Below are 20,386 nucleotides of genomic sequence, written 5' to 3' on the forward strand. Positions count from 1 at the left end.
CAAATAAAAATGAAATTTAAGTATATTCTTCACATGATAATTTGAAAAGAGGTTAAGGGGAAGGGGGAATGAAAACTAAAAGTAATTTGGGCGTTTAAAATAAATTTAACATGCAAAATAAAGGTGGACAGTACAGATTTCTAGTGTCCTTTCCTCGAACTGCTTGTGGAGAACTAAGTCATGCTTTATGAAGAGCCAGCACCTGCAGCATTACAACAAGCCTTTTAACAGCCTGGATCATGCAGAAGATGATCTAAGATCACGGCAGACTGCACGATAATGTCCTAAAAGACCAAAAGGAAAAAAAAAAGGTGTCCTATTAAAAACCACATAAGGTTTCTAACTTTGGGGTTTAGAAATCTACTTCTTATACTTTAGAAGCTCATTTTAGTTCCCTCATCCTTTATGACTTTTGGGGGGAAGGAAGGAAGCCTCTTCTTTGCCTCTGAGTCATGGGCACTGAATACCTGCCTTCAGTTCTGCTGACCATGCTGGGCAGAGACAGTGAACCCCCTGCTTCCTCTCAAAGTCTTCACCTGGTTACCCCTGTATTTCATTCATGGGAAGTCCGGAGCATAAGAAAGGTAGGGTTGATAGGTTTTGAAATGGTTCTGGTCCTTTGAGGTGCCAACATTCGAGATACATCATCAACACTGACATACAGCTGACCACCTGTTCTAGGATCATTCTGATATCCCTGATAGGCTGGAACGGGGGTGGGGAGTGGGAGAGAAACTGACCAGCTAGATGGCATAGCAACTCTAGCAGCACTCCTACTAAAACAAAACAACCTCACAGACACAAATCAGGGATGCTACTGCTCACACCTAGATTTCAGTGAACATCCGACATGTCTGAGCTTGGGTGGGGGGGTGCTTCTGGGCTCAGTTTTGGGATTCGCCACTCCACTCTTTACTAATAATGCATTTCTCTCTCCTTATTAAGTTAGTGGAGTCTGACGGGAAGAAAAATGTGCAGGGAGAACATTGCGCATATCATGCGTATTATTATATATCACAAGGTATAACAGAAACCAAAAGGCAAAGTTTGTTTTCGTCAAAATAATTTTAACTCAATTTCTTCTCATACCATTTCTTGGTTTTGTGATAGTTTCCCTTCAGACTGGCAAAGATTCAGGCAGGGTCCCCTAATGGTAAAATTTAGAATTAAAAAAATATTTATTGATAATGTCTCTTTTAAAAATGTTTGGTAACCCCAACTAATCATCCAAAATGCACACTGTAAACACAATGGCAAAAGAGTAACAACTGAGTGTGAGTAAGCAGACAATGAACAGGTGACAGACTGAGCAAGAGTGCGGGAAGAAGCAACAGAGAACGAAAGACAGGTGCACAAGTGTGCTACAGAGAGTGACATTTTGAGTGAGTAAGTAATCACATTTGGACCACAGCGATTTCAGTGCAACCTTTTAGGAAACCTCTGGGCCAAATACTAAAAAACAGAGGAGGAGGAATGGATGAGCCTTCTTTGGGAGCATGCTCAGCATGTTGGCATGGGAACAAGGAAGCACAGAAGCTCTGTAGTCATCTCATGAGGGATGGCTACCATTTATAGGATGCAAAGAATTTTTCTTTCTGGTCCCTGGATACAACATATATTGTTTTTCTATGCTTTCCTTGACCCTGGAGGACTGTAGTTGCTGTTCCAAAATCACCAAAGAAACCCCTTCAAAAAATGAAGAAACGGCAGGAGCAGTAACACTGCATTTGCTGGAATGCCCCCTTCCCTCCACCTTGCCTATGATTTTCTTCTTGGCATGTCCAACAGGAATGGTTAAGTTTTACCAATCCACTTGATAAAGCCAGCGTGGGCTTCAGTCCCCTGGTCACAGAACTAGAGTGGGTGGGGGTGAGGGTGGGTTTGCATGTTATGTGTGGCTCTGGGGATCTGGACGCTGCCCTCACTTTGTAACCCTTGCCCAGAACACTGGGGTTGCTTCCATTGGAGACTCCACTGTAACTCTAGAAGTGTCATTAAATACTCAGTTCACCAAGGTTGACCACCTCCATTGTCATAGGATGATGCAGCATCTGCAGAATCGCTGTCTGCTGCCCCCTACTGATGGGGGTGGAGTGACAGGTGCGAAGTAGGCGTGGACTTTAATATTGGGCAAATGGGTCTGAAACAAGACAGAAACATTACTAAGAGAGAGGGCTAAAACAGAAAGAGCAACATTGCTTTTCAGAAAAAACACAGGGGCTGAGTGAACATGAAAGCAAGGCAGAGGCTGAGTACCGGTCAGGATGTTGAGAGACCTGGGTTCTGCTTTGTAGTATTCCAGGTTATTCTAAATGACTAAATAGCTCACATAACTTTGGTATCTGCTTTTTAATAATAAAACTGGGGGAAAACGTCATACTAATCTCTTAACCTGTCCCAAAGGGATTGCTAGTTGGATTCCCAAAGTTGAAAGAAACTATACAAGCTTAAAATAATTTTTTCCAAGTCACTGTGGACAACGTTTCTTCTGATATTTTCTTAAAAACCTCATTATCCACTTTTAAAACATACTGCTAGTTTTTAGTACATAAATGGTTTCTGAATTCCTACCACACTCAAGGCACTGTGCTAGTTACATAGGGGGTACAAAGATGGTCAACACAGAAACCCTGCTCTTAGGGAATTTAACAGTCTAGACCTAAATAGCTGAATTAAAATGAAAAAATGTTAAGTGATGATTTGAGAACAGATAAAAAGTCTTGAGGACTCAGAGATGGAAGAGATTCTGGACAACCAAGGAGGTCTAGGACCCCTACTGCAAGGAGGCCATAGAAGAGGCTCTGGTTGGCCTGTGGCTCTCTTTTGGTGTAGAAGGAATATGGCTGCAAGGCTTCCCCACTGCAGTTATGCTCTCAGTCCTCTAGGTCAGAAGGGAGAGGAGGAACTAAGGCCACTGGAATTCAAGATGAGGTTTGGTGCCCCTTTATGCACTCAGATGCCATATGGCCAACATGGATGTTTTCAGACACTGGTTGTAAGGGCCTAACTAAGCACAGTGCCTTTCCCACAGCAGGTGTGAAGCAGATGTTCCAATAAATGTCTGTTGAGCTGAATAACCTAACATAGATTCATCCATCCTTTTATAACCTCCTTGCTGGCAACCTGTCTTCCAGTCATTTGACTACGCATGGGTCTCTTTAGTATGGAGAATGGGGCTAAAAGGTAAAAACAAAACAAAACAAAAAAACCCAAACAAAAAAAACCCCTACTTAATCCATTTGCTGTCTTAAAAAATAAGAACCCCAGCAAAAGGGTTTGATGTGAAAGGAAATACAAATTAAATTCTTAAATCCCACTTAACTAAGTATTTTCTTTATGTTCTTTCTTTCTTTCCTGAATCTGGCATGTGTTTTTGACTCTGGGCATGTTATTAAGCCCTGGACATTACAGGAGAGACTCTGCTGGGAGGAGACCTACTTTCTTTCCCGCAGTGGGTATTTTCCCACTAAATTCCCATCTGGAACAACAGGTAAAAACTACCCTTAGGTTTGCTCTCCATTTTTTTTCCTCTTTGCTGAATGTCCAAGTAAATATAAAAATCACAGAAATCTAAATCTGAAACAAAAACAAACACAAACAAACAAAAAGGAAATGGAGGAGGGAAAAAAAAGAAAGAAGAAAAGGTGCCGAGAGCACCAGAGCTGGGAAGTGCGCAGCCGTCTTTACCCTGAGTCTCTTGATCCCAGCCCGTGTGATTTGCTGGCAGTCATAGAGTTCTATCCGCTCGAGGCTGTGACAACTCTTCAAGTGCTCCAGGGAAGCATCTGTGATTAGTGGGCAGTTGTCCAGTTCAATCACCTCCAGCTGGTCATGGGCGCAGGCCCCATTCCCCAGGTGACGAATTCCATCATCTGTGATCAGCTCACAGTGAGACAGACTCTGCAGCCAAGTAGAGCAAGGAGGACACTGAGACATCTCACGGCATTCTTCTAGCCCCTGGCCTGTGCACAGCCAGAAAGGACATCTTCTGGATTAGATTGTGATGTATATGGAGCCATCACCAGATCCATGTGGTAAAACGAAGAAGAGCAAACTAGAGTTCCTGGGGTTCTGCTTTTGAATATCAATGACTGACGTTTCTGTGTGTGATTCTTTTTTGGGGAGGGGAGGAGGGGCAGAGGGAGAGAGAGTATCTTAAGCAGGCTCCATGCCCAGCATGGGGCTCAATCTCACAACTCTGAGATCATGACCTGAGCCAAAATTAAGAGTTGGACGCTTAACCGACTGAGCCACCCAGGTGTCCTTCTGTGTATGATTCTAAATATACCTTGTGAATTCATGCAATGACTTTTAGTTCATGAACAAAACATGATACCCACCCCCACATACAAATTAGCACTTTTCTACTGGGACAAGAGGGGCTCAAGGTTTTCTTGAACAAAACTTTCTGGAATTTGGACTAAATACTGAATACCTGGTATAGGAGAATGTCAATACAGTTAACTAACTGAAGATGATTCATACACTTGTCAGGTGTGGTCATCTCTTCACACAAATCCCTTTATCAATTTTCCATAAATCCCTGGTTCCTCCACGTGAAACTCAGAACCCCTTATCCCAATTCTGGACAGTAACATACCAAATACACACAAAAAATGAGCCTGGACACAAAATAGTTAAGCAGAATGCTTTCCCACAGTGTTACTGGAAACAGTAGCAGAGAACACCCCTAGTAAAGCCTTGATTAGTTCTGTTTTACAGGATCATTTAGTCGCAGCAAGGTGAAGCAAATTTTATTTGGGGCCATCTTGTCTCCTGGATCTCCGAAATTTAAACATCATTCAGGCTGAAGTGTAATTCATGTGGGAGGGAGAACTCATACGCTCCATGTCACTTTTCTACCTCCAAGTATTGATACATAATCCCTTGGTCCTCTATAAATTGGTAATTTATAGAAATATGCTTTTCCCAAATGGTAGCCAGACACCAAGAAGAAAGTAAGAGCTGGGTTTTGATTAAATCCAATGAACACATAAAACTTTTAAAAAGTCAAACTTACCAATACTTGAAGTCGAGGACAGTGTATAGAAAGTTGGATTAACGTGCTATCTGTTATCTGAAAGAAACACATAAATTTATTATAGGTATAATTCCAAAAAAGCTTCATGGCTGTACCTCATTTTTTTTTTTAAAGATTTTATTTATTTATTTGACAGAGAGAGACACAGTGAGAGAGGGAACACAAGCAGGGGAAGTGGGAGAGGGAGAAGCAGGCCTCCCACCGAGCAGGGAGCCCGATGCAGGGCTCGATCCCAGGACCCTGGGATCATGACCTGAGCTGAAGGCAGACGCTTAACGACTGAGCCACCCAGGCGCCCCGGCTGTACCTCATTCTTGAGTACACTTGTATTCTAAACTGATATCCTGATATTAATCATAAAATAACAGAATCTTAAGACTGAAATCCCATTGGCTACTTGAACCTGTTCTTTGAACACATCTAGTCATCTGTAGTCTTCATCTTTGAACAGGTCTGTTGAAAGTTCTCTTTTGTTTTTGAAATGAATGAAAATCTGTCCCTTTGTAACTTCTACCCACTGGACTTTAGCTCCCTAGAACCACCAGAGAAAAGAATCAGAAGATGCTGCTCCATGTGAAAAATGCTGCTCAAATGTGAAAAAAAAATTAATGTGAAAATACCCTCAAATTTTAAGTATATTTGGCCTATATTTTATAAGCCATGCCACAACTCTGATTTGGTATCTTGGGTGGCAGGTATTTTCCCGAAGGTGACAGAAAAGGCACTGCTGGAATCTGGGTTAACTATGAACATTAAAGAAGGAGGAACTCTTGAAGGAAGAACAGTCTTTTATAGTTATCTTAGGCTGGAAAGTAAATCAGTGCTTCTTTTCAAATGCTCCTCCAACTCTGAAATGATGATGATGCCTATAACATACATAGCTTCACAGGAGCTAAGAAATGGTGGGGGATGGAAGGTTGGGGAGGGAAGGTGTGTGCACATCACTGAGAGGGAGTAACATTGGAGAGGACACACAGGACACTCAGGCATATGCAAGAGGTAGATGGATGTGAACAGTTTTAGTTTATTATTATTTTTTAAAGGTTTTATTTATTTATTCATGAGAGACAGAGAGAGAGGTGCAGAGGCAGAGGGAGAAGCAGGCTCCCCAAGGAGCAGGGAGCCCGATGCGGGACTTGATCCCAGGATCCCCGGATCAAGACCTGAGCCGAAGGCAGAAGCTCAACCATCTGAACCAACCAGGTGCCCCAAGTTTTAGTTTAGTAAGAATAGTTGCTAAAGAGTGTCTGGATAACAAGTAATTCAGAAAAAACTGACCCCTACAGTTACTAGAAGTTATCTTTATTTTTACCATTAAAAAATTTTTATTAATCTATCTTCTTTTTAGGAGTCCCCCTTCAAAATTTCTCTCTGATCAACTAGTAATCTTAAAGCTCTTATAACTGGTAATAAAAGAATTGCTGTTAAGGCAGTATTTGGTCAGTCTGTCTGTCTGTCCAAAAGGCAGAGTTGGATCTCCAGGGCTAATGATGTAAGGAGTCCACGGTCTCATTAAACTTAAAAAAAAAAAAAAAGGCAGTGCTATATTGTCCATGTGATGGGGCTTTAATTATTTACTAGTATTATAACCCTGTAGGTTTAAGGAAACATTTTAACATCTTTATGGCCTGAATGCTTGGGCCTTCTTTCTTTCCACTGGTAACCTTATTGATGGCATGTATTTTCCTAGTTCCTTACCACGTATACCGTGCACTTCTGCCTGGGATGCCTGGAGGACACCTCAATAAAGGAAGAATCAGCAGTGCTGCCAGGCACTACATGACATTAGAGTAGGGAACTGAATGTTTTGATGTGCATGTATTATGTAAGTTTCTTTTTCTTTTTTGTAAGTTTCTATCATACTGTATTTCTTTTTTTTTTTTAAGATTTATTTATTTTAGGGGGGAGGGGCAAAGGGTGTGGGTGAGGGAGAGAATCTCAAGCAGACTTCCCGCTGAGCTTGATCCCACGACTCTGCAAGCTGAAACCGGGGGGTATAGCTCAGTGGTAGAGCATTTGACTGCAAGCTGAAACCAAGCCCAACCAACTGAGCCACCCCAGGTGCCCCTATGATTCTGTATTTCTGAGTAAAGATCCACACTCTTACCTGAACACACTCTTCTAAGTCCATTTTTTCAAGCTCATGGCAATTCTACAGAATACAAAACCAAACATTATAACACGAACATTTAAAACATGGGAAAATTTAAAGCCAGAAAACTAAGAAGTGGTATTAAATACACTGACAAAATCTTCTGTCATTCTAATGTCACTTTCTGCCTTCATTAATCACACATTTTAAAAAATCTTGATCACAGTGGAAATTTCTCAATTATTCTACATTTGAAGTATCTAATATCTTGTAAGTCCAAGGGAATAAATGTTCTGAACACTAATACCAAGATAATACAGATCATTCCAACCATAAATAATTTAATGAAAATGATTTCTTTTTTTTTTTTTTTAAGATTTTATTTATTTATTCATGAGAGAGAGAGAGAGAGAGAGAGAGAGAGAGGCAGAGGAAGAAGCATTGGGAGCCCGATGCGGGGCTCGATCCCAGGACCCTGGGATCATGACCTGAGCCGAAGGCAGACGCTTAACCATCTGAGCCACCCAGGCGCCCCATGAAAATGATTTCTTTGGAGGAATGGAAGGTAAGCTCTGTGTCCTCACTGAGTTATGCCATGCACTGCCCCCCCCAACCCATTAGTCTTCCATCAATCTGCCTGAAAGCAAATGTTCCTCCCCATATTCCATTACATACTAGTTAAAGACAGTATAATTTTAAATACTACTATTATACAGTGATTTATAAACCATTCCAAGTATTTATTCTGGAGAACACAAAAAAATCTCTTAAACCGTCTCCATTTAAAATCAGGCCCATATGTTTCCTTCAATGTTACTCTCACCCACCAGTCACATACCGAACAACCAAGAAAGTTTTTTCACAAAGCACTAGGAAGGCCCTCCCTAGTTTACCATCAGTGAAAACGTGGCAAATCAAGTCTAAAGAAGGAGCATCATGTTCTCCAATGCACGTCTGTGTTTCCAGAGCAGTCTATGTTCTATGGCCCTGCAGCTGCAGCATGAGAATGTTCAGGCCCACCAGCCACAAGAAGTGCCCTCACACCCCACACCCTCCATTCTGCTGCCATTCCACTTTTCCCTCAGTGCTCACTCTTCTGGAAAAAAAAAAAAATCCAAACCAAACCTACAGAACCTGGAGAAAATACTTACCCTGGCCAGAGTGGTAAAGCCTACATCTGTTAATTGAGAACATCTTGCCACTTCTAATATTCTGTTCAAAAAAAAGCAAAGTGAAAGTCAAGCCCCTTGTTCCCTGAAAACTGGGTTTATTAGAACAGCAAGAATTTAAGAAAAAAACCTCCCATTCCCTAAGCACTGCATCACATAGTGACATAAACAGCTAAGCAAGTCTGTATACAGATCTTGCCATTCTTTTTCATGGAGTCATCATAAAGCGGTCCTGTAAATACCACCACATTTCAGGGTGATGCAATCAGAAGAATGTAATAGAAGCTTGTAGTTAATGCCAAAATGCATGAAAAATGCATTTAAAAAGCCTTGATGGCATACTGCTTACCCCCAGAGGGCAGCCTGCTCCTAGAAAACAAAGGAAATGGCGCTAAATACTCTGTTTCAATTAATCTGTTGCTCAAGAAAATTATTCTCTTTCCCTATTTTACATGAAGGTTCACTCAGATTTAAATAGCTTTTAAAAATGCTATGAAGGGACTGATTAATTACAGGCCTGTCCCAAGTATGAAATTCCATACTTACGAAAAAATGCCCTTAAGCTTCCTGCCTCCTCCCACAGGCTCCCAGGGAGGCCCAGTGCAGAGCGGGGCTGAGCTGGCAGCCACTCTCCTACTCAGGAACTGCTAAACACTAACCGAAATACTAAAACCACAGGACAGGGGACTCAAAAGTAGCTCTTTTCTGTGAAAAGTTTGGCGGCATCTGCACAACAGTACCAAATAACATCTTTATGTTTGCTTACAAATTACTTACTACATGAGTTGAAACAAATAAAGCTACAGTAAAATAAATCATTATCAACTACCAATCAATTAGAAAAATTTCTAATGGAAAAGCATGATCTGACTGAACCTAACTTTTGATTATCATATTTGAGAGCCTTTCTGTTCGAACAATAAGATAAACCATGAAGGAGTAAGGAGCCGAACACTCGCTTTAAAAGAGAAAAAGGTAACGCATAATATTTTTAGGGAGGAGTCTGGCTACCTCCTTAGCCCCAAGCCTCTGATATTATTAATTTTGACCAAGTTTATGATCTATCAAGGAATTCTGATAATCCAGTCAACTTTTAATAACTATGGTTAGGCCCCTGGCCAGGTGATAACAAAAAGCTTTAATAAAGTTATATGGGTTTATAGTGATTATTATATGTGGTTTCCTGGGCTCTAGAGCCAGACTGCCTGAGTTTGAATCCTTGCTCCTGAACTCACTAGCTGTGAGACCTTGAACAGGTTACCTGACCTCTCTGTGCTTCAGTTTTCTCATCTGTAATATGGAGATAACAGTGTTTATATGCTATTATGAGGACTGAATGAATTAATATTTGCAAATCACTTAAAACAATGGTTAACATATCTAACATAATTACAATAAAAGTTCTATTTTAAAAACAAAAAAGATGTATGGGGATCATCCCTATTTATTACAAAATAGCACGCTGTGTGCTTTTACAGAACCAACGTGGGTTTCGAAAACATGTGTATGCTAACACCATTCTTAGTAAATATTAAGCCAATCCTATATTTAGGCAAAGAGGAGGAACCATAGAGAAATCAGGCTTGCTCTAAAAGACCACGAGCACAAAGGAGTTTTCCTGCAGGGCTGGTTTTTCTTTTTAAATACTGATTGCTAAGTACCTGGCATCGTTACCACAAGGTAAATAACCACAGGGTAGGACTTTAAAAACTTTCTTCAGAAAGGAATTATATGGAAGTATTAATAAGAGAAAATGCCTTTATTTCATTTCTCAAGTAATGAAATAAAATGTTTAAATTTTTTTTTTTCTAGTATGCAGAGCAAGAAGTAGGAAACTATCACCCCTTGGTTTAAGCCAATTCCATGTAATCAAATGAGGTACAGAGCAAACAGGTTAGCATCTAAAAGGGTAGTAGCCTTGTAGCGTCTCCCTTAAAAATCTCAAAGTTCCAAGGAATAAATTTGGGTGAAGAAGGCGTTTGTTCCTTTTCCCTGGTTTTTTGAGCTAAACAAGAAATGTTTACCTAAGCCGAGGGCAGTTCTGACCTAGAGCATTCAGGATGGCATCAGTGATGTTGGCGCAGCCGGAGGCACAGAGGGACTGTAACTTATGGCACCCTCTGCATATAGTAATGAGACCTTCATCTGTGATTTGCTAAAAAATAAGAGCAAAAAACCCCCACAGGTATTAGTAATGTAGCAGAAGAAAAAGAAGGAAAAAATGTTACCTGGGAAAATAAGCACCAAAAAGAAATAAAACCGATTTAATATTAATCAGGTAGCAGACCTAAAAGAAAATGAACACACAGTTTCTCCTTTTCAGTTCCTTTTGATTTACTTGTGAGAGAATCTGCGCTCATTTCTTTTCTTTTTTTAAGTAGGCTCCACGCCCAACATGGGGCTTGAACTCACAACCCTGAGATCAGAGTCACATGACTGAGCCAGCCAAGCATCCCTGTGCTCATTTTTGGTGTAAAGGGAAGCAGCTATAATGTGATTCTTTTAACGTAAGGGGCTGGGAACAGCATGAGGTGCATCATGGGGTAGATTCAATTAAATTCCTTTATCAGGCCAATGAGAATTTGTGTCACATATTAGGAAAGTACTGTAGAGCTGTGCTGCCTGTTCCTTAGTGTTTTCAAGTCCATAAGGGATTACTGAAGAAGAAAGAGGAGGAAAGTCATACGTAACAATTCTTCAAAGTTTAAAAAGAATAAAATTTACTAAACTTTTATGTTTTCAACTTAGTCAAGAAAAATAGAATGGACTGAGAATGTACTTTGGTCACGTCAACAGTTTTGGGGCAGAAACGTGAAGTCTTAGGAATGAGGATCATTGCATCACATTCTACAGAAGGAATGCCTTATATCCTAAGATCTGGGTGAAGGGAAAGAGTAAAATAAACAGATGATAGAACTGGTTTTGTGCTTACCGACTGTGATTTCTGTCTGCTGGAAGGGTCAAGGAAATGAAACTAAAACAGCAAACAGTAGGTATGGCATATATGTGTATGTAACATATATCCACACAAATACATACAGAGTGTATCTGTGTGTAGGTACATACACGTAAGATCCAAAGATCCCCGAGAATAGTTTTTTCCTATCATTGTAAGATGATGGTTTCATGTTTACAGCAGTTGTGTAAGCTCTTCCTGTCAGGCCAAATATTTCGGTTTCATAAATGGTAGGCAAATTCTGAGAGTTAGCAACTATGGCAATCAGAATTAAAAGGAAGCGGTGATCAGACTTAAAAGGAATGTCATTCCTTTAATTCAGTCTTCAGGAGCCTCCCAAGTAGATCATTATCAGCACCATCCCTTAAGGGCTGGAAGGGGAGGTTGCTTCAATTGCACAAAATGTGGCCCTTTATGTGTCACTTTTTTTTATTATGTTAATCACCATACATTACATCATTAGTTTTTTTTTTTTTTAAAGATTTTATTTATTTGAAAGAGAGAATGAGAAAGAGAGCACATGAGAGGGGGGAGGGTCTGAGGGAGAAGCAGACTCCCTGCCGAGCAGGGAGCCCGATGCGGGACTCGATCCCGGGACTCCAGGATCATGACCTGAGCCGAAGGCAGTTGCTTAACCAACTGAGCCACCCAGGCGCCCTACATCATTAGTTTTTGATGTAGTGTTCCATGATTCATTGTTTGCGTATAACACCCAGTGCTCGATTCAGTATGTGCCCTCTTTAATACCCATCACCAGGCTAACCCATCCCCCCACTCCCTTATGTGTCACTAAACAACCATTATGGTCTCAAGTTTCAGGTGATCATACAAGAAAGGGAGGGGATAATGAGCAGAAGTTTTAGCAAAAACAAGGCAAACCTTCATCAACTCTTTTTCACTGCCATGAGAGGCTCTCACTGCAAGGCAACACATAATTGTAATCTTCAAGGCAAGAGAGAAAAGCTAAAAGTGTACTGTCAGTGTTCTAGGACCCTGAATAGTTTTAGCAAATTCTCTGAGCAAAATGCAGGGGTTTGGGCATAGACACAAAAACGCTGACAGTCTAAACAAGCCCAATGTGAACTACAAATACTACCTGGAAATAATTTAGAGAGTACATTTTGCTTGTCATCTGTTTAGATCAGTGGTTCCCAATCGTTAATGACTCACTGATAGATCTTCATTGGCATGACTGCAATTAATTAACCAAAAATATTCTAAGTACTAAAGTCTGTGAATAATTCACTTCTAAAAAGCAGAAAAGAAAAGGGGTGGAGTTACAGTTAGCTTATTTGGAATTCTGCATGAGCTATCTTCTATATGACTTATGTCAAAGACCTTAGGAGTGAGTATCATTAAGCATGCAAAGAATCATCTGTGCGTTTCCTGTGTCCCCAGGGCTGAAGTGGAAAAAACCACTGGTCTTGATGACTGAAGCTTGTACAATATTACTGCAATGAATTACAAATACAAAAGAGTTGTGGGAAGGACTGCTTACTAAGCAAGTCTGCAAGTTCAAAGTCACCAGTTCAGGACAGTGTGCACCTATGTACTTGAGAGCTTCATCTTCTAGCTAGAAAAATTAAAAAGACAGAAAAAAATGATTACTAACATTGTTTCAAGGGACAAAGATTTAGGAGTATACACTTTCATCAATATATTCTAAATACAGCCAACCAGGTTTCAAAGAACAGTGAACCAGAAACAATGACCCTTAGTCACATAAAGGTGTAATTCATGTCATTAGTATGGTTATCAGTATTTTTCATCAGTTTCAACCACATCAAATTCACATGACCATCAAATCAAGGAAAAGATAAAATAAACACTGCTTAATGTTTATGGATGTTTCTTCTGATAAAAATTAAGTATGCCTCACAGCATTTTGCTCAGGGATTATGAAGCTAAAATAATTTTCACACTTCTATACTTCCTATATAAAAAGTTTTTTTTTAAAAACAAACTTTGGGGAGCAGAAGCTGAGAAAGGAATCCGGTTTATCTGCTGCTGGAAGATCAGTGCCATACGTATAGTGTTGAGAACAGATGGCAAGTAATTGATTATAATGGTGCATTCCAATCAATATTTTTCAGGATTCCATAAATAACCAGAAGCTCAAGCTGTTGTTTTAAGGCAGTCTTACTTTCAAAGCTCTGTTTCAAACAATGGAACTCCTCCCATCATGGTGAAGGAATAAGGGTACTTTTTTTTTTTTTAAACTTTATTTTAAAATTTTGGTTACAGTTTCATTTTTGTTTTCTTAACATGTCTACTATTTAATCTCTCGGGATTAAAAAAAACAATTATTAAGATTCTAAAGAATTAAACAACAAAGGAATGTCAAGGGAAGGGCACAACTGCCCCATTCTCTGGGGTATAAGAGCTATTCCAGTTTAACACCTAGCTTCAAAACAAAATGAATTTTTATATTTTCTAAATGAAATAATGTACAACCACCATCTTCTAACTTTCAAACACAAAGCTTCATCTTAAGCTTGGTAAAAAAACTTTTTTTAACAGGAATGATAGCCGATCTTAGTATGTAGTGTGTACCTTACAGGAATTTTTTTTTTTTAAACAATCATAACACAGTAATAATGGAATAAGAGCACTTTTAACAAAATCCAAGGCATGGTTCCAGTAACCATTAATAAAATAATGTCACAAGAGCTTAGCCCTCCTTTGTCAGTCACTTCTTTTTTTTTTTTTTTTAAAGATTTTATTTTTTTATTCATTAGAGACAGAGAGAGAGAGGCAGAGGGAGAAGCAGGCTTCCCGCGGAGCAGGGAGCCCGATGCGGGACTCGATCCCAGGACCCTGAGATCATGACCTGAGCCGAAGGCAGACGCTTAACCATCTGAGCCACCCAGGCGCCCCTGTCAGTCACTTCTAAACTCACTTTTGATTATTTCCTTCGAGATGCTGCCATGTCAATTCCTTTTTTAAATAACAGTAAAATACGAAGATAGTAAAATCTTTAATGACCAAACATATTGGGATTTGTAATGTGACTGGCAGGAAGTAAACACCAACACTATAAAATGCAGGCTCTGTATACTTGGCACATTTAACCTGGTAGTTAAACAACTAGTGAAAATTGCTAAGACTGCTTTCCTTGTGTCTCCAGTTCAAGGTCTCAGGCAGTGACAACATGGCAACTTTTCTTCTCAGATTAAATTGCGTAAGATGCTTCCTGCCTATGCTGCATGTTCAGTGTGATTTTGTCTCCCCATCTTGCCTCCCCTCAAAAATTTTATCTTTGGTCAGATGTTAATTCTTTTCATATTTTTTTTACTCTAAGGAAGACACTTTAATTTTTGGTAAGCATGTATCTTTGGTCATTAATATACAGCTACATATTCCTCCAGCCAACATCTTTGGGCTGCCTTCAAAGTTCACGGTTCTTCTAAAATTCACAAGCACTACATGGAGTATTACCTGTGTGCAGCCTTTTAAGAATAAGGCCTTGAGACCCCCACAGCCTCTCACTAGTGCTTGGATGCCATCCTTGGTTACTTGGTCACACCAGGAAATGTTTAATTGCTCCAACAGTGGACATCCCTCACTTAGGACAAAACAAAATGAAACAAATATATGACTAAATCCATTTCCAAAGGCACCAAAGTCTCACTTTACTGGCTATTTAGTCAGGAAATGGCTACAGCCCCATGCTTTCCCACAAGGATATACTCATTTACTTAACACAGATTTAGAATACAGGCAATCTCACAACAACAATGCATATTTATCAATGTTGGTTGAGTTCAGGTGGGACTGTATCACTAGGAGGGCTATCTCAAATCCAGCTAAGCTAACAAGCACAGAGCACAAAATTTTTTTTTTATTATGTTATGTTAATCACCATACATCACATCATTAGTTTTTGATGTAGTGTTCCATGATTCATTGTTTGCATGTAACACCCAGTGCTCCATGCAGAACGTGCCCTCTTTAATACCCATCACCAGGATAACCCATCCCCCCACCTCCCTCCCCTCTAGAACCCTCAGTTTGTTTCTCAGAGTCCATAGTCTCTCATGGTTCGACACAAAGCACAATATTGTTTTTCAGATATATTAGACTGTTATGGAGGTTTATCCTTTTCAAATATATTCTTTATGCACTTATCACATGTTTAAATGGTCTCGGGAAAGGAAATGGGAACTAAGTGACCTGTTCAAGTTAACAGAGTAATTTGTGAAGAGTTTAGATTCAGATTCTTTATCAAGTAATTCTATTACTTATCAAAGTAATAATGAAGACGTTTAAATTCTTATTTAAAAAGTTACAAAGGATCTATAAATTTTCCTTATCTGTGAAGTCTCTAGAGTACGGTCTCCATAGGCTAAATTTAGGCTATACTGTGTTTGATCTCTGCCTTCTATCAAATATCAGTATCATCTTTGATTTCACATTTGAACTATGCAGGAATCCCAAGCTCTATGACATTCTTTGGAAAATATTGCTTTAATTGTTTTATAAAATGAAGGCAGGGGATCCTGGTTCAAGTCCCTTCTTCAACATTAATAGTGTGACTTCAGACAAGTCACTTTAGGAAACCTGCCTGAACTTCTCTTAATCTAAGATCAGCCATAGCCTATGTTCTTCCCAAATGGAAGCACTCACTTCTTATAACACTGTAGTATGACAACATGTTTATTATTATTTTTTTCTCCCACTACACTCTGAGCAGCTAAAGGGCAGCAAAAATACCTTATTCAGTAAGGTTCAATCACAGTACCTGGCATTCAAAAGTGTTTTAGATGTTCTTATCTGTAAGTGTCTGTCCTATCTGCCTCACATGGTTTTCAAATAAATGAAATCATTTATGTGAAAATATTTTATAAACCATAAATGCTGTTGTATTATCCTATTTATTAGCCCACATGGCAAATGGCCTTAGAAACATATGTACTCAGTATTCATAAGGAAGGTCTAGAAGCCCTTTCTAGATTACTTATACTCAACTAAATCTATATTTCTTCTTTTAATAGCTTAATTTTTATTATTTATGAGCATAACCAATACATGGGACCATAATTACCTGTAAAAGACTGATAAAAAAGTAAAGATACAAAGAGAATGGGCATTTCCCCCTCCATTTAAGGTACACCTTCTGTAACGTACTTTAAAAAAATACATTAATATTAAAACGAAACTTACTGAGTGCTTACTATATGCCAGAAACTCTCCTAAGCACTTTATATATATTAGGTTGAACCACATGAAGCCAAAAGTTGTCAAATACTGGCAATTTTGTATGGTTTGGCCTAATATTATCAAACAATAATACTGTTTAACAACAGGACTATGAGATGATAAGGAAAAGCTCACAAGGGTTATATTTGTTCAAGGTACCTGGTTAATCACCTGATTCCAGAGTGCTGTTCTGATCACTAAGCTATAATGATATGTGGCGTTCTGGGGAGTGGGGGCAACCAAGCCTTCATAGAAATCTAATCATTCGTGTATACGCTATACCAGTCTATTCAGAAATCCTAATTACCTCTAGTCATTTCACCTGAATGTGTTCTGTAATTTGGGTAACTGATAAAACAAAAGATCTATTCTGAACTTTAGTACATATCCATAAAACACAGTTTCCTTCAATTCCAACTTTATTTCAGTCATTTGAAATAAAAAAAAAAATCAGTATTTGTTCTGATTATTGGATACTCTTGTTATAAGACATTTACCTCAGAGCTTTAAGAGACATGTTTGTTATTGATGTACAGGAAGCCAAGTCAAGGTGCCTGAGTTTGGAACAGAACTTGCTAAGGCTAGTACATGTACTGAAAAATGGAAAAAGGAGAAAGTAATGAATAAACACACAGGAACACATCTTTAGTAAATCATACACAATTCTCATTAAGCACACGTGTATACATATGAACTGTAAAACTTCCATACCCCAAATAAAAGCAGTTATAAATCCTGGGACCTTTCACATTGAGGAAGAGGCAGGTGCCATTCACAAAGAAGAAAGGCTGTGCTGTGTATGAGAATTAGCACGAGGGGATGATGAGGCTTCATTCTCATTTGGAAATGTTTAACAGCAAACTACCTCTGTGCTCATAGGAGACCTATATGCTTTTTGCAAATACAGAAATACCAGAAAGCTAGCTTAAAACTTGCGAGCAAGTGGTGAAACATGAAGACTGAAAGCTCTGTCTCTGTGCTTTCATTTATTTATTGTTTTTTTTAAAGATTTTATTTATTTGACAGAGAGACAGGGAGAGTAGGAACACAAGCAGGGGGAGTGGGAGAGGGAGAAGCGGGCTTCCTGCTGAGCAGGGAGCCTGATGTGGGGCTCGATCCCAGGACACTGGGATCATGACCTGAACCAAAGGCAGACACTTAACGACTGAGCCACCCAGGCGCCCCTCTGCTCTTTCATTTAAATCTCTGCTCAAGATAACCTTTTGCATGGCAGTAATGAAATGGGTGGATTTTTGCAAGGTGTACTGAGGACAGACCGGTATCGGGCTTGAACAAGCTAAGTTATGGAATATTACTACCTATTTGTCCTTATGACTTTTTTTGAAAAGATTTATTGGGGCACCTGGGTGGCTCAGTCGTTGGGCGTCTGCCTTCGGCTCGGGTCATGGTCCCAGGGTCCTGGGATCGAACCCCGCATCGGGCTCCCTGCTCGGCGGGAAGCCTGCTTCTCCCTCTCCCACTCCCCCTGCTTGTGTTCCTGCTCTCGCTGTCTCTCTCTCTGTCAAATAAATAAATAAAATATTAAAAATAAATAAATAAATAAAATATTTATTTATTTATTTTATTTCTGAGAGAGTGAGCAAGCGTGTGTAGGGAGAGGGGCAGAAGGAGAGGGAGAGAGAGAATCCTCAAGCAGACTCCACTAAGTGCGAGCCCGACATGGGGCTCTATCCCAGGACCCTGAGATCATGACTTGAGCTGAAATCAAGAGTCGGCCACTTAGCCAACTAAGCCTCTCATGTGCCCTTTTTTTTCTTTTTTAAAAAAAGTAATCTCTACCCCCAACATGGGGCTTAAACTCATGATTCCCAGATCAAGAGTCGCATGCTCCACCAACTGACCAGCCAGGTACTCCTTTATGAATTTCTTAAAGGCTTTTTTTTTTTTTTTTAAGATTTCAGACAGAGCACAAGTTGGGGGGACAGGCAGAGCAAGAGGGAGAAGCAGACTGTCCGCTGAGCAGGGAGCCCGATGTGGGGCTCAATCCCAGAACCCTGAGATCATGACCCGAGCCAAAGGCAGATGCTTAACCGACTGAGCCATCCAGGATCCCCTAAAGGCTCTTTTTCTACAGTGATCATGTTCTGAGTTTAATTTTTTTAACTTACAATGGAAAATTTCAAATATATACAAGAGTGAATAATAGAGAATGCACATGTACCAACATTAAGCTCTGACATTTGTTAATTTCTACTATTTCTATTTCATCTATTTCCCTCTGCTTTTTTGTTCCAGTATTTTAAAGCAAATCCCAGACCTATTATTTCACCTATAAATATTTCAGGACATATTTCTAATAGATAAGGACTTTAATTCCTTAATATCTGATAACCCGTCTGTGTTCAAGTTTCCTCAATTGTCTTATAAATGCCTTTGTCAAGTTGATTTGTTCAAATAGGATCCAAATAGGAGCCATACATTCTATTTGGCTGATATGTGTCTTAGGTCTTTGTGTGGACCTATGTTTCCATTTCTTCTGGGTAGATGCCTAGGGTGAGCACTGTTAGGTCCTACACTATGTTTATGTTGGACTTTTTAAGAAACTACCGAACTGCTTTCCAAAGTGGCTGCACTATTTCACATTCCCACCAGCAATGCATGAAGGTCTGTTTCTCTACATCCTTGCCAATACTTGGCACTCTCTTTTTGATTATAGCCATTGTTAGTGGGTATGGATTGTAATCCTACTGTGATTTTATGCTGCAGTTCTGTAATGAATACCCTTTCTTGTACTTATTAGCCATTCATCTCTTTCCCTGGTGAAATATCTAAGTGTTTGGCCCAATTTTTAATTGGACTTATTATTGATTACAAGAGTTCTCTATAGGGGCACCTGGGTGGCTCAGTTGGTTAAGCGACTGCCTTTGGCTCGGGTCATGATCCTGGAGTCCCGGGATCGAGTCCCGCATCGGGCTCCCTGCTCGGCAGGGAGTCTGCTTCTCCCTCTGACCCTCCCCCCTCTCATGTGCTCTCTCTCAGATAAATAAATAAAATCTTTAAAAAAAAAAAAAAAGAGTTCTCTATATACTCTTATTTTTTTAAGATTTTATTTATTCATAAGAGACAGAGACAGAGAGAGGCAGAGGGAGAAGCAGGCTCCCCGCTGAGCAGGGAGCCCGATGCGGGACTCGATCCCAGGACCCTGGGATCATGACCTGAGCCGAAGGCAGATGCCCAACCATCTGAGCCACCCAGGCGCGCCCAAGAGTTCTCTATATACTCTTAATACATGTCTTTAATTTCTTTCAGTAATGTTTTGTCATTTTCAGATACTTCTTTTAGAACTATGTCATCTGAGAATATAGACAGTTTTACTTCTTTCCTGTCGGTATGCCCCCCCCCCCCCCTTTTTTTTCCTGCTTATTGCATTTGGCTAGAATCTCCAACAGAATGTTGGTAGAAATGGTGACATTTAGCATCCTCACCTTGCTCCTGATCTTAGGGTAAAGGATTCAGTCCTTCAACAATAAGTATGAGGTTAGCAGTAGGTTTTTCGTAGATGCTTCTGATCAGATTGCGAGAACTCCTTTCTATTTCTAGTTTGTTGAGAATTTTTTTTTTTATTATGAATGGGTGTTGGATTTTGTCATGTGTTTTTTCTGTATTGGATGATGTACTGAGGATCTACTGTTACTTAACAAATTACCCCAAAACTAAGCAGCTTAAAACAACAAATATTTACTATCACACAGGTTTTTGTGGGACAGGAATACAGGCCCAGGTGGCTTTAGCAGGGTGCCTCTGACTCAGGATTCGTCGCAAGGCTGTAATCAAGGTACTGGTCACAGCTGCATTCACCTCAAAGGTTAACTGGGGGCAAACTCCCTTCCAAGCTTATTTAGGTGGCTGTTGGCAGACCTCAGAAGATCCAATTCCAAGCTCACTCATTTGGTTTTTGGTAGGTTTCA

The 20,386-nt window shown here is 39.8% G+C and overlaps 1 protein-coding gene across 1 annotated transcript in view; it reads right to left on the reverse strand.

Annotated features, from left to right (window-relative positions):
* Positions 1–1,846: 1,846 nt before the first annotated feature.
* FBXL20 (F-box and leucine rich repeat protein 20) overlaps positions 1,847–20,386 on the reverse strand; it is a 42,725-nt gene continuing 24,185 nt past the window's right edge. Inside the window, exons 6-14 of the mRNA XM_021703987.1 lie at positions 16,955–17,050; positions 14,697–14,823; positions 12,757–12,831; positions 10,327–10,457; positions 8,285–8,345; positions 7,149–7,193; positions 5,021–5,077; positions 3,688–3,900; positions 1,847–2,140 (exon numbers count right to left, since the gene is read on the reverse strand). Of these exons, the coding sequence (XP_021559662.1) occupies positions 2,033–2,140; positions 3,688–3,900; positions 5,021–5,077; positions 7,149–7,193; positions 8,285–8,345; positions 10,327–10,457; positions 12,757–12,831; positions 14,697–14,823; positions 16,955–17,050 (913 nt within the window). The 3' untranslated portion in view covers positions 1,847–2,032. The remainder of the gene's footprint in view (positions 2,141–3,687; positions 3,901–5,020; positions 5,078–7,148; positions 7,194–8,284; positions 8,346–10,326; positions 10,458–12,756; positions 12,832–14,696; positions 14,824–16,954; positions 17,051–20,386) is intronic.

The sequence above is a fragment of the Neomonachus schauinslandi genome, chromosome 15 (assembly GCF_002201575.2).
Source record: "Neomonachus schauinslandi chromosome 15, ASM220157v2, whole genome shotgun sequence".
In the NCBI taxonomy this organism is placed as follows: Eukaryota; Metazoa; Chordata; class Mammalia; order Carnivora; family Phocidae; genus Neomonachus; species Neomonachus schauinslandi.